The following is a 13,792-nucleotide window of genomic DNA, read 5'->3' on the forward strand; positions in this document are numbered from 1 at the left end:
CGCAGTAAACGCAACTTAGACAGCATATTAATGCAAATAAGTATTACACAAAACATTGCAACAATTCAACACCGACTAGGTTACATTCACAACTTTTTCAGCTTTAAATTGATATAACACATGCATATATACATCAAACAGACGATTCCCTACAACGCGTTAAGACACAATAAACAAACACAAATAGTAAAATATAAGCTAATTATCAATTTGCCCTTTGTCTTCAACTACGTCCGCCACACCACTATAAAAACAGTAGCCGTTGCGACAAAAAGTTAGTTGCCCAGAGTCACAGCAAATCTATAGCATGGGATAATCATCGGCTCCGTCGGATCCCTTCCCGACATTAAATCCACTCTCGTGCGCATCATCCTTACAAACTTTGAACACTTTCTTTATTTTTAATTTCTCATTAAGTTTAATTTTTATCAATAACGATTGAGAAAACAATCATTTAAAATTTAAATACATATTGTTTGTCTGGTTCCTTCTCGCCACCATATGCTTATTCATGATATAACATATCTGTCTATCTATTTCTCTCTGTCTCCCTCTATCTATCGATCTTTTTTTTAATTTTTTTTTTTTTATTACATTTTCACCCCAAACAAGGCACATTGCCACTTTGGTGTAGGGGGCTACTATCAGGGGCAACAACTATTGGGGTACTATGTACTATGGGCAGCAAGATGTTGGTTTACGTTGCACTTGAACTTCTGCACGTCAGTACAGTTGGGGAAGCAGGGACCTGGAATGGAATTCCAAAGTCTAGCGGTTCTGGGGAAGAAACTACTGAAGTAGAAAGATCTTTTACATCTAGGGATCTCTACAGTGTGGGGGTGGGATTTAGCAGCCTGTCGGGTTTGTCAAGGGTGTTCACGTCGTGGGGGCACAAGTGCTTGCAATTCGTCAGAGCATTCACCATTAAAATACTTGTAGAACAGGCAGAGGGATGCAACATTTCGTTGATGGGACAGAGGCTGAAGCTTAGATGCCAGTTCAGGGCCTATCAGATTTGCGACTCTCTTTTGAACCTTGTCAAGGAGCGAGAGACTAGTAGTAGATACACCAGCCCAAATATGACAGCAATACTCCATACATAGGCGAATGGTGGCCTTATAGAGGTACAAGATACTTTCGGGTGTTAGTAGTTTTCTAGCACAGTAGAGAGAGCCCACCTTCCTTGCAGCGGCCCTGACGATGCCTTCAATGTAATTGTTCCAACTCATGTTTCCTGTGAACGTTAGACCAAGCAGTTGTAAAGATGTACTCTCAGATAAAGAGTCGTTGGCCATTGCTATAGGTGGTAGAGAAGGTTTCTTGTAATTATTGAATGAAACTAGTTTAGTCTTGGCGGCATTGAACGTGACCATCCATTTTTGTCCCCATTCCACTACAGATTGGAGGTCATCCTCTAGTGTTTCTGCCATTTCTTTAGATATGTGTTCATTTGTTTTCCTGTTGTGCCTGTTATAGAGTGTGGTGTCATCAGCATATATACCCATCTCAGAGGCAATTTTGTCGGGGAGGTCATTTATGAATATCAGGAACAGTAGAGGTCTGTAGCAGAAACAAATAGAACTCTTTTCTTGTGCGTCAGTGCCTCCCCTGACTGTGCGATATGGCACATACTGACCAATCAGAGGCATAGCGCAGGGATCTTCCTTACCCCCTTAAGGAACTATAACTGCTTCCGTCCCAGACAAAAAAAACTCTTCCTTTTTCCAGGGAGACGTCAAAGAGAGCGGACCTGTTTCCTCACTCTCTCTCTGCCTACATCAGTATCGACGGTCCCCACTTGGGAATAACTACCGGGCAAAGGCAGACGAGTTCTACCCCAGCTATATCTAAATGGCATCTTGCCTTACTTCAATAAACCTTTTCCTTGCAAGTTTTACGAAGTCGTTTGTTCGTTTATTCAGTAGCTTGTGTTGAAATATTTATTTTATTAGGGAGTGCCCGAAAAGCATACACTCAACTCCCTAAAGGTCCAAGGATAGACCCCTGGGGAATTCCCGCATTTATATCATATTGTTTCGATGTACGACCGTCGAGGACAACCTGGATTTTTCTCTTATCTAAGAAGGATTTAATTATGTTAAGTATTCTACCAGTGATACCGTATGATCTAATTTTTCTTAGGAGACCCTACCCTCATGCCATACCCTGTCAAATTATCTATTTCATGATAAATATCTATCTACTTATCAAACCATTATTTTATTTAAAATGTATTTATTACAGTGTCCGTTGAGGGTACCTGCCTGTGTGTCATCGATCTGGTCATGTTGAATCTGGAGCAAAATGCGGCTTATGAAACAGATTGACTCGTCAGTACCTTTCGGTTAGGTTAGGGTTAAAAAATCAGTTCGGTTCAAATTCTGTAAAAGTACCAAATTATTTTTCCAAACATTCATTCGGTTTCTAATCTAAATATTACTTTAATTGGCAGCCACCCAGATTCAGAGTTAGTGGTAAAAACATCTTAATTGCCCTAAAATGTTAGTATCGGCCATAACAGGGTATCATTTGCGTTAAATTTATATTTAAATACGAAATTGATCCACCTACTTAAAATTTTTAAATAATTTTTGTTTTAATTTTTTATTTGTGCGCAATAATTATCTAAATTAAATGTAATGTTTAAAAATACTTTCATTATGAGGACGGAACTTCTAAAAAAATGTAAACAAAACAACAACAAAAAATGTACACCCAAAATGTCCGCAGAGAGCCATGTGCCAAAATCACCTGTCCCCAATAAGCATCTTGGTCTTATTTTTTTTTTTTTTTTTAAGATAAAACAAAAAAAGGTAACACTATTTTAGTAATAAGTAATACAAAACCCCAAATTATCCAAAACGATATTGTCCCTGTCCTGAAAGTTCAAAAGATACAATTTTAACATGGAAACTTATTCGAAATCAGTCGTCGGTACTCCTATTAAAATGTTATTAGAAAAAATAGGATAAAAAATATCTTTAAAAAATTTAAGAATAAAAACTAAAAAAAACCCACAAAAACTCACCATTTTCCTCTTGTATTTATTGAGTAGCTGAAAATCCTCAACGCTAATTTCCGAAAGCCAAAACAATTCAAAATGGGAGCTTAGCGAGTAAATAGAGTTATCTCCCTTAGATAATTAATAATTATCTCCCTTAGGCGAGTCGTGTCTAAACACCATCTACGAAATAGTAGGTCACTCCACTAAAAAATGACGTCACGCCTAAGGTTTTAACAAACAAGATCTGTGGAACAGTCAGACTGTTGCTGAATCAGAGCTTTTTACAAAAATATTAGAAAACTTATCAAGACTAAAAGCCACTCTAGGATAAAGGTTTAAGTAGATAGATTGTCAGTTGAATAATGAAGAATATTATAAGATTTTTTATACTAACGAGTCAACACTTAACAAGGTTCAAAACCACTTGAGGATAAAGGTTAATTGGATGGATAGATTGTCAGTTAAATGATGGAGAATATTATGAGAGGATTTTTCATAAATCACTACTTAATAAGGTTTAAAGCCATTCGAGGATAAGTGTTAATTGGATGGATAGATTGTCAGATGAATGATGGAGAATGTTATAAGAGGATTTTTGGACTTGAAGACGACCATGTTGCAATCTGCAAGGAAGCAGTTCCACAGTAATGTGTTCCATAGACAGGAAAGTCCTTATACAGAAACTATGTTTGTGGAAATTTCATGCCAGCACTTTCATACCAACTAAGGATTATTCTGACAACCCAGGGATATATGTGAACCACCAAAATCTTCTTTGATGGAGTGGTTATAGAAGATGACTCTTCCCAGGCATTAACTCCTCTTTTTCAAATATACTAGTTCGAGTATGGTGTCCAGGCCTCTGCTCCATATTTAATATGCGATGTTCAGCAATTAGAGACAGTTCAATGAGTGGTTACTCAAATAATGCAGACTACGGGATCTGTTCTACAAAAACCAACCCAGAAACTTAACATTTTCTACCTTCAGCACCGATGATTATGCAGTAATCTCATTTCAGCCAATAATTTCCTCAATGACCATTATGATCTCCCTCAAAACCTATTAACCCCTGCACCAGAAAGACATCCACATGAAACACTACAAAAAACTGTTTCACTGTCATCATAATAGTGTTTCGCTCTGTCTTGAGATCCATCACCAGGTAGTGTCCGAGTATATATGGCATAATAACGTTAATACAGCGGTTCTCATTAGATCACCAAAGTTAAGCAACACTGAGCCTGGTCAGTACCAGATGGGTGACCAATTTGGGAATTCCAGATGCTATAAATAGGAGGACATCGACACCTTCCTGCAAGAGTTGAAAAAACCTAATGTCATCTCCTCTGAGGGGGGATATACATGCGACTGGGGACTGCTTGTGAATTTCATACTCCCATGGAACTTCCTCCTTTGGATGAAGCCGATTAAATCTGCATAGGATTAATGCCATTTTCATTCCATTTATTCCAGTGGCTGAGGCATCCCTCAGGTCCATACCAGAACCTGTCTCGCTTGGCGGGCAGTTTAAACATGTATGCAATAGTCTACATGTTAGCACTGCAGTGACACCAAGCATTCTGTACATAGCCTCACTTGTGCAGTTTGTCCTGTGTGTTATGGCTGGCAACTTTTGCTCAGGTCCGGCTGAGTGTTACCCACTCTTTCCGAGAGAGTTCAGAGCTTGCTGAGAGATTTCCTTTTAGTGTTATATAGTTGAGGAACAGAAGAGAAATTAGCTATTATTTAGCGATCTATCGATCTAGCTATCTATCTATCTTTGTATCTGTTTATCTATCTATCTATCTAACTGGAAGTAAACAAGAGATGTGGAACTATGTTTTGATATATTAAAACATGTCAAAATACATCAAACTCAGTGACCGATCAAGTTGCACCGGAAGATATTTGACCAGCTGATCGGAAGTGACAGGTCGTTGTCACATGTTCTGGTTAGCTGGTAAGCTGGTGGAGTTAGATTGAGGACGTTAACAGAAGAAGAGGGAGAGAGAGTCTCAGACGTAAGACATGGTAGAACAAACCACCCAAGCAAAGATCGTCAATCACTCCTCTGCTAATCTTGACTACCTGGGAGAAATTAAAATATAAAAATACATAGCATATTGATCTCTCTTTGAAACGTCTATGTTTGCACAGAATCCTTTTCCCCATAATTTGGCAGAAGAACTCTCAGAGAAACGACAGCAGAAAAACAGGTACGTTGTCAAATGTATGTGTTTATGTATTTATGTTGACACACTTAGACAAAATTATCATGGACCATGAAATACACAGTTATTATACATGTATAAGAACATATGGTTCAGATAGTGAAGAAGCCCACAATAGACTTAGTAACATGTCACACACAATTACACAACATATATATGAACTCCTTGATCATTTAATATGAGTCAACTTAGTGCTAACATATGTTGATTTGGAACCCCTCTATCACACAAAATATGTCGGTTTAGTACCACTATACGACATATGTCGATTTGGTACTGCATTACAATTCCACCAACGCAGGTGAAAGGGTGCTGATGTTTTTCATCCAAGGCTTGTAATGGTGGCAAGGTTCTTGTGGGATGGTAGTCGATGCCCATATAGGGAATGCTGCTCAACGAATTTGTAGTGGAGTAATTATGGCAGGTTGGTCGATTTCAAGTTGCCTGTAATCATCCTGCATGCCTTGTTGAGTTTGACGTTGACCTTTGCAGCATGAGTGGAACGTACCTATACTGTGGTAAAGTAGCACACCACTAAATCTGACAGGCATAGCATCTGTGACTCAACTATCTAAGGGCTATTAGCCAGAGTTGTGAGCAGGCTGTTATGCAGTGATAGTTTCTTGCTGAGTTTCTTGACAAGGGTTCTGTATAACAATTTCCTGTCAAGTTTCATTGCTAATTTCGATTAAACCAGAGAAGGCACATTTTCTCAATCAGGATCCATGGATCTTGGAATGGTCTTCCAGGATGTGCACCAATGATACAGCAATTCAAGTTGAATTTGGACAGGTGCTGGCTACTGTATCCTCTGCTGGGTGAATTTATACCACCCTTTCCCAATTATGGTGTAATTAGTTGTGGTTTAATATAGAACCAATTACCATAACTTCAAAACCAACAAAAAAGTACTTAAAAATATAATCCATAGATACGTATCCTTCCTCAACAATAACAAAAAATTAAATTTATCATCAATAATATAAATCTCACCTGCCTGTTTAATTGTATGTATGCATGTTTGTATGTCTGCCTAAAACTTTCGACAGAGGCAATGGATTTTCACGAGATCAGTATCGTTTTGAAGCTTGACCCTTCAGACGACAAATACCGAAAAATTGGCTAAAAACATTAATTCTTTCATTCTCAACTAGGCACTTTTCTACAGGGAGAGGTCGCTTTTTTTGCCGATATTTTTGAAAGTCATCCCCTCTTTACGATTGACCAGCTTTAATTTAAAACTACGTCACTTCCAGTTTGGCGATGGGTGCAACAGCAAAGATGTCACATTTTTTTTTCATGTTCTTTTCCTCCTCTGCAGTATGGGTTCGAGCCTGCCTGCCTGCCTGCCTACTACCACTGCTTTTTTCTTCTTTTTTTTTTGCTCAACACACATCTCCAATCACCCAGGCAATGCCAGGCACCCAGGCTAGTCTATATAAAAGAAAAAATGTGTGTTAGTGTGTGTGCATTTTTGCTTCTCGGTCGGCTCACTCCTTCTTAAAACTTTTTATATGCTATCTAGATGATAATATCTATGATTTAACAACGGGAGTCGCGCGTGTATTTAATTTTCCCGACTTTTAAACGCTATTTTTTCAAGATTTTTAGATATCCACGTGTTTCTTTTGCTACTCGGTATAAAAAAGCGAAACTGTATTCGAATTGGCTGGGTGGTCTCCAGAAAGCGATGTAAACATTTGGTCAATGTTGGCTTTTCACCGTCATATCAGACGATTGCTTTCATTTGGACAACACTCCCTTAATAAACGGGGAGCTGCTTTTCCTCCCCAAAGTTGGGTTTTCACCTCATTAAAAACTGTTCCGCAGAAAATGTTAACTGCTGAATAGCCATTGCTTACGTCGTCGTAACTCTTAACTCCGCGACTTCTATTTGACTTCATTAAGTGGGCACCTGTCAATTCTACTTAAATAAATTCGAACATCTTCCACTTATTCTTTCTTGCTGGCCGAGCGGTTAACGTCTCACTTTTTTTCCAACTTCGCCTCGGGGCTTCGGGTTTGATCCTAACTACCTACCAAAACTTTTTTTTTTGATTTAAGAGCACACACACCTCCAAACACCTGGGCAACGCCGGGTACTCCCGCTAGTTTGCTATAAAGGACAAAAAATATTTAACCTTTGGGAAAATGTCTCTCCAACAATTCCAATAAAATTAGTTACATTGGTCACACAATGAACACATTGTCGCTCATTCCTGGACAGAGTTTAAAGAGAGTCGCCGACCTGATAGATCCTGAACTGTCATCCAAGCTTCAACCTCTGTCCCATCGAAGTGTTACATACCTTTGCCTGTTCTGCAAGTATTTTAATGGTGGATGCTCTGACGAACTACAAGCGCACTTGTACCCCCGTTGACATAAATCCTCCTGACAAACCCAACAATCAGCAAAATCCTACCCCTTATACAGTAGAGATCCCTAGATGTAAGAAAGCCTTCTACTCTAATAGTTTTTTCCCTAGAACTGCTAGACTCTGGAACTCCCTTCCGGGTTACTGTTTTCCCAACTGTACTGACATGCAGAAGTTCAAGTGTAATGTGAACAGACATCTTGCTGCTCAACTTCCTACATAGTATTCCTGCAACTTATGTCCATGATAATAGCCCCCTACATCAAAGTGGCACTGTGCCTTGTTTGGGGTGAAAATTTAATTTAAAAAAAACAAAAGAAAGACTAACACTCCACTTTTTCAACCCCAGTTCCATAATCAACACCTATAAGAACATGGCTGCACACATTCAGAATTTAGGAAAATTTTGGATGAAAACATAAAAATTTTACATAATAATCCCAAAGTAGAATGACTCCAAATTTTAGAGGCTTTGTATATAAAAACGAAATGTCCAATGTTCCGTCCCGTAAAAACCATGTGCTCCATTGTCTAGAGTGTTTTAAGTCTTATGACGGAAAGTATAAACACTTCTCCAAAATCAAAACTCTAAAGACAGTTTGTCGTTAAATCAACAGGTTTATTGAAAATGAAGAAGGTAAAAACTGAAAACAAAAAGAAAGAATAAAACAGAATTAGTGTGAAGCTTGGTGTGGAAGGGGAAAGCAGTAAATGCTTAAAAATACATCGAAATTGAATAAGTCCAAAATAATAACGAAATAGAAAGTAAGAAATTAATCAAAGTCCCAATGTGGAAACGAAATAAAGGAAAAAAAAAAACTTACAGTCAAGGTCTGACGTCAAGGAGAGAAAGGTGGAGGCGGTAGCAGCTAAACCCTCATGGCTGTCAACCCATGGAAAGGGAAAAAGGCAAACCCCGGTGTTAACAACGATGAAGGGTCACAAGTTGTCCCCTCCAAAGAAAGGGAAAGATGAGGGGCAATAAAAGGAAGACTGTGAGTAATGACAGTCCAATGATAAATGATATTAACTACGAATTCAGTCGTAATATCTTAAAGTGTCTAGGTATGTAATTAATAATAAGTAGGTGCGAGGGAAGAAAAAAAAATGTAAATTTTATCATATTGTAATTTTAATACACCTGTTTAAATATTGTACATACGTCCAATTGGACACACCTTAAATACGTGACCAGGTCTCCCTAAAGTACTTTTCTATAAAAAGCTACACGTTTTTTAAACCAAACAGACAAACAATGCCTGCAAACAACCGAGGTTTCAGTAGAAAGTGCTAGCAGAAACCATGCAATTACATGTAACATATGTATCCTACATACAAACATTCAATAATAACACAAAAAGATTAATACGTGAATTGGAAAAAATCAAAAAGAAAGTCGTTAAACAAAAATTCTCTGTGCTTTTCGACAATATATGTTTAAATGAAAACTTGCTACTTAAATATATGCAATATATTTTTTTAATAAAAAAATTGATGTTTGCTCCTCCATCTAAAGTATTCAGTTTCCAGCATAACGTCCCAATCTCTAGAAAATTAATGCCAAAAACATATCAAACTGGAATTACCCATTGAGACAAGCTATTGCATTTAGAGATCTTAGACATCATTGGCTTAAATGTCATAAGCAATGGTATTAATGCTGTTTGAACCAGGAAATATAAATTGGATAATCCCCAGCAACTGATGACCTGCGCATGGATGATAAGATGCAGATACACCAAGTTGCATTCTCCATGAACGAACTGAGAAAAAAAGAAGTGACATTGGTCAAGTGGTTAATGACATAGTTTGACAATCTAAGTGTTCCGAGTTTGAATCCAGTTAATTCCACAAAAATCACTTCCACTTAGAATGTTGGCAACCTCCTGTAATCCCTGATGTCTTTCTAGAAAAAATTCTGACCAGAAAAATATCAGGGAAACCAATGCCAACAATAGAATCCTCGAAGTCATATGATATGATGATGGTGATTTGAGAAAAAAGTTTTTAATTTATTTCATGTCATAAACGCATTGCATACTTTGAATTTTAACGGCTATATTTTGCCCTAAAAAACAAAACAAAACATAAACATCCTTTTCATACTACAAATTCAAATATTTTCAAATATTGTACTGGTATTAGTAGTAATATTGTATGGGTTAGACCGCTAGACAGCTATTTTTTGCCAGTCTGAGACATTGTCTTCAGAAAGATGGGCTGTTGTACAACCTCCTTCCAGTTGGGTGACTGGACAGTGTAGGATCAAGTGGTCTATGTCCTGGGAGCTTCCTTACACTTTGGGCATATTAGTGCGTCTATTTGTCTCCACCTGTGTTTGTTTACTACATTCCTGTAGTGTCTTGTTCTGATCCGGTTTGTGGCTACCCACTGCTTCCCACTATTTGTAACAAAACTTGGGAGGTGCAAAGTTAGGTCTTCAATGATGTCCCCTCTTTTGGGAGTATTTTTCTCTATTTCTCCTTCCAGGTCTTAACAGGGTCGGTCGGATGAAGAAAAAATTATTTTACTGTTGCAAAAACTGGGTTCTCATGAAAATACCAAGTATACAAATGTTATACTCCCAAGGAAACCCGAAGATATTTTATTTTATTTTATTTTTTTTTTATTACATTTTCACCCCAAACAAGATAAATTGCCACTTTGGTGTAGGGGGCTACTATCAGGGGCAACAACTACTGGGGTACTATGTAGGGATTTGGGCAGCAAGGTGTCGGTTTCTTTTAAAGGGACTATAGAAATTTTATCGAACATTTTCGGGGAACGGGATAGCTTATTTTATACTCGTTATAGGTGTTTAAATATTTTGAAACAAGATGAAGACTTTATCGCCTATGCTGGGAGAGTAAATGCCTAATGTGAGTTAAGTTGAAAGACCTAAAAGAGGACATGTTTAAATGCTTAATATTTGTGCAAGGGTTAACATCCTCGAAGGATAAAGAGATTTGTTCTAGGATATTATCCATTATGAACCAAGACATAGAAACAACCTTACAGAAAGTTACTGAGGAATGCCAGAAACTGTTAAACTTAAAACAGGATAATACTAGTATCGAAGAGAAAAATGTTGACAAAATACAAAGGGTAAAGCAAGGTGACCACTATGTAAAAAAATACTGTAAGACGTGTGGAGGAAAGAATTACTTCACAAAAGAGTGCTACTTCAAAAGCAAAATATGCTATAAGTGCGGGCATAAAGGACACAAGTCAAAAGTATGTGACCCTGAATGAAAAGACGTTAAAAACTAAAATGTATATGATACCTGGAAAAAATTCTAATCTATTCGGTATAGATTTGATTATACTTTTCAATTTATGGGAGAAACCAATAAACTCATTTTGCAAAAGAGTAAATGTGTGTCAGGATCTGAAAGTTCCAAACTGCCAGGAAGATTTGTTGGGGATTTGAAGAAGGATTTTAAAAATGTATTTTCTGAAGGTCTGGGTTGCTGCACTAAAGCAGAAGTGAAATTTGAACTGAAAGATGAAACGAAACCGGTGTTTAAACCCAAAAGGAAGGTTCTGTATTCGGCATTAGAAATAATTGAGAAAGAATTAAATAGACTCAAAGAAATCAGAGTAATAAAAAAAATGGATTACTCTGAATGGGCATTACCCACAGTTTATGTGAAAAATAAAAATTAAAAAAATCAGGGTATGTGAAGATTTTTCAACGGGACTTAACGATCCCTTAAACGATCATAACTAACCACTCCCTGCCCCTGAGGAAATATTTTCTAAGCTAAATGGAGGAAAAATTTTCGCAAAAATTGACTTGTCAGAAGCATATTTGCAGGTCAAAGTCCACGAAGATTGTTCTAAATACCTGACAATGAATACTCATAAAGGATTATTTTCCCTAAAACGATTGCTGTTTGGGTTGAAATTAGCACCAAATTTATTCCAACTAATTATGGATGCCATGCTAGCAGGCTTGGATTTTGCAATGGCTTATTTAGACGGCATTTTGATAAGAAGCAAAAATGTTGAAGAACATAAAAACCATATTCGGAAGGTATTCAAGAAAATAGAAGACTATGGATTTAAAGTGATTCTCGAAAAATGTAATTTTGGTATGGACAAGATTGAATATTTGGGACAAATAATTGATTGGAAAGGTAGAAGACCTAACCCAAATAGGACAGAAGCAATTAGAGATATGCCTAGACCAGACAATGTAGAGAAGTTACAGTTATTCTACTAGTTACAGTTAAACTACTATAATTCTTATATCCTAAATATGCATGAACGAAGAGCACCATTAAATGAATTATTGAAGAAGAATAAAAATGGCCCTGGACAAAGGAATGTGAGGAAGCATTCCAAAAAATTAAAAGATGTTTGTTATTGGATCTAGCGTTAGCATATTACGATCTGAAAAATGATCTAATTGTAGCGGCAGATGCAAGCGAATACGGTTTAGGAGCGGTGCTTCTACACAGAATGGAAGATAGATCTACTAAACCAATTTCTCACGCCTCGAGGGTTTTATTACCTGCTGAAAGAAAGTACAGTCAGATCGAAAAAGAGGGTTTGGCAATTGTGTATGCCGTAAGAAAGTTTCATAGATTCATTCAGATGTACCCTGGGCATGCATCCATATCGATTATGTAGTACCTCTGAAGGGATATTATTACCTAGTAATCATAGATAGTATTTCAAAATGGCCAGAAATTTTTGAATACAAACACACTACAGCAGCAAACGCAATAAAAGCGCTGGATGAGGTATTTAGTCGGTTCGGAGTTCTGAAAATAATTGTTAGTGATAATGGCACTATGTTCACAGGTCAGGAATTCAAGCACTACTATGATGCACTCACCATTGAACACATTACAACACCAACTTTTAAATCTTGATCAAACGAACGAGCAGAAAGATTTGTTGATATTTTTAAACGAGCTATAAAAAAGAATAATAATATCGACACGGAAGAAAAAAGCATTCAAAGATTCTTAGCAATATATAGGATAACACTAAATCCAAATCCAAATGCTAAATTATCCCCAGCTGAAATTATGTTTGCCAGGAAGGTACGTTCGGTGTTCGACAAGATGTTGAGTAACTCTTATGTCACATGTATTCCCTTGTAAATAAACCCCTTTGTCTTTCACCCATAACCCCGTGTTTCTTGCTGTATTCTTATTTAAAGTAAGAATATAAATATATATACAGTGATGATCATATTTATTGGCACGGTAAAATAAAAGTTAAATTTTGTCTAATAAATTCTAAAAAAGGGATTAAATTAAAGAAAATAAAGTATATTATGTATTTTTAACTGGCCTTTCCGATGCAGCAATCGGATTTTAGAAAAAATAAATAACAAAGGAACAACAAACATAATTGCAAAAAACCCTTGTTCAAAATTATTGGCACGGCTTTGTTTTTCTTTTAGTATCAGTATAATATCAATCAATTTCCGGTTTACGTGCTTTCTGAACTTTTTTATAGCCATATTATACTTGTTTAACGCTAATTCAGTGAATAATTTTTTTCAGATAATTTTTAGATAGCGATTTATTTAAACTATTATAAGTGACTAAATTATAATTTTCAATCGCCATGGTTAAAACTAAGGAACACAGCGAAGACGTCAGGAAGCTTGTTGTAGCATGCCATACCAATGGGGAGGGCTATGATAAGATTTCAAAGAAGCTAAACCTTCCCAAATCCACTGTTAGAGCCATAATAAACAAGTTCAAATCGCAAGGCCACATTATGAGTTTAGAGGGTAGAGGGAGAAAAAGGATTCTTTCCCCAAGAGATGAACAGAAAATTGTTCGACAAGTAAAACAAAACCCAAGGATCTCTGTTGGGGAGATTGTTGATGAACAGAGCACCTCTGGAGTGAATGTATCTCGACATACAGTTGGTAGAGTTTTGAAGAGAGCTGGTTTAAAAGCATGTCGTCTGAGAAAGACTCCCTTATTGAAGCCTATGCACCTGAAAGCAAGGCTAGCCTTTGCAAAACGTCATATTGATAAAGATGTTGCATTCTGGAAACGTGTTCTATGGACTGACGAAACGAAAATAGAGTTATTTGGCCATAATAAAGTGTCTTATATTTACAGAAAATCTGGCGAAGCTTTCCTGCCTAAGAACACCATACCCACAGTGAAGCACGGTGGAGGCAGTTTGATGTTTTGGGGATCCTTT

The 13,792-nt window shown here is 37.0% G+C and overlaps 1 protein-coding gene across 2 annotated transcripts in view; it reads right to left on the bottom strand.

The window, feature by feature from the left end:
* LOC145266991 (riboflavin kinase-like) overlaps nucleotides 1–3,184 on the bottom strand; it is a 97,071-nt gene extending 93,887 nt beyond the window's left edge. The window contains exon 1 of one of the 2 annotated variants that reach the window (XM_080122843.1): nucleotides 3,029–3,184. Coding sequence is in view for 1 of the 2 variants with exons in the window: in XM_080122842.1 (XP_079978968.1) it covers nucleotides 3,029–3,031 (3 nt within the window). In the remaining variant the exon portion in view is untranslated. The remainder of the gene's footprint in view (nucleotides 1–3,028) is intronic. The other variant, XM_080122842.1, reaches the window with a different exon arrangement.
* Nucleotides 3,185–13,792: the final 10,608 nt, after the last annotated feature.

This window comes from Euprymna scolopes, chromosome 42, assembly GCF_053919585.1.
Source record: "Euprymna scolopes isolate OS-2025 chromosome 42, ASM5391958v1, whole genome shotgun sequence".
Classification (NCBI taxonomy): domain Eukaryota; kingdom Metazoa; phylum Mollusca; class Cephalopoda; order Sepiida; family Sepiolidae; genus Euprymna; species Euprymna scolopes.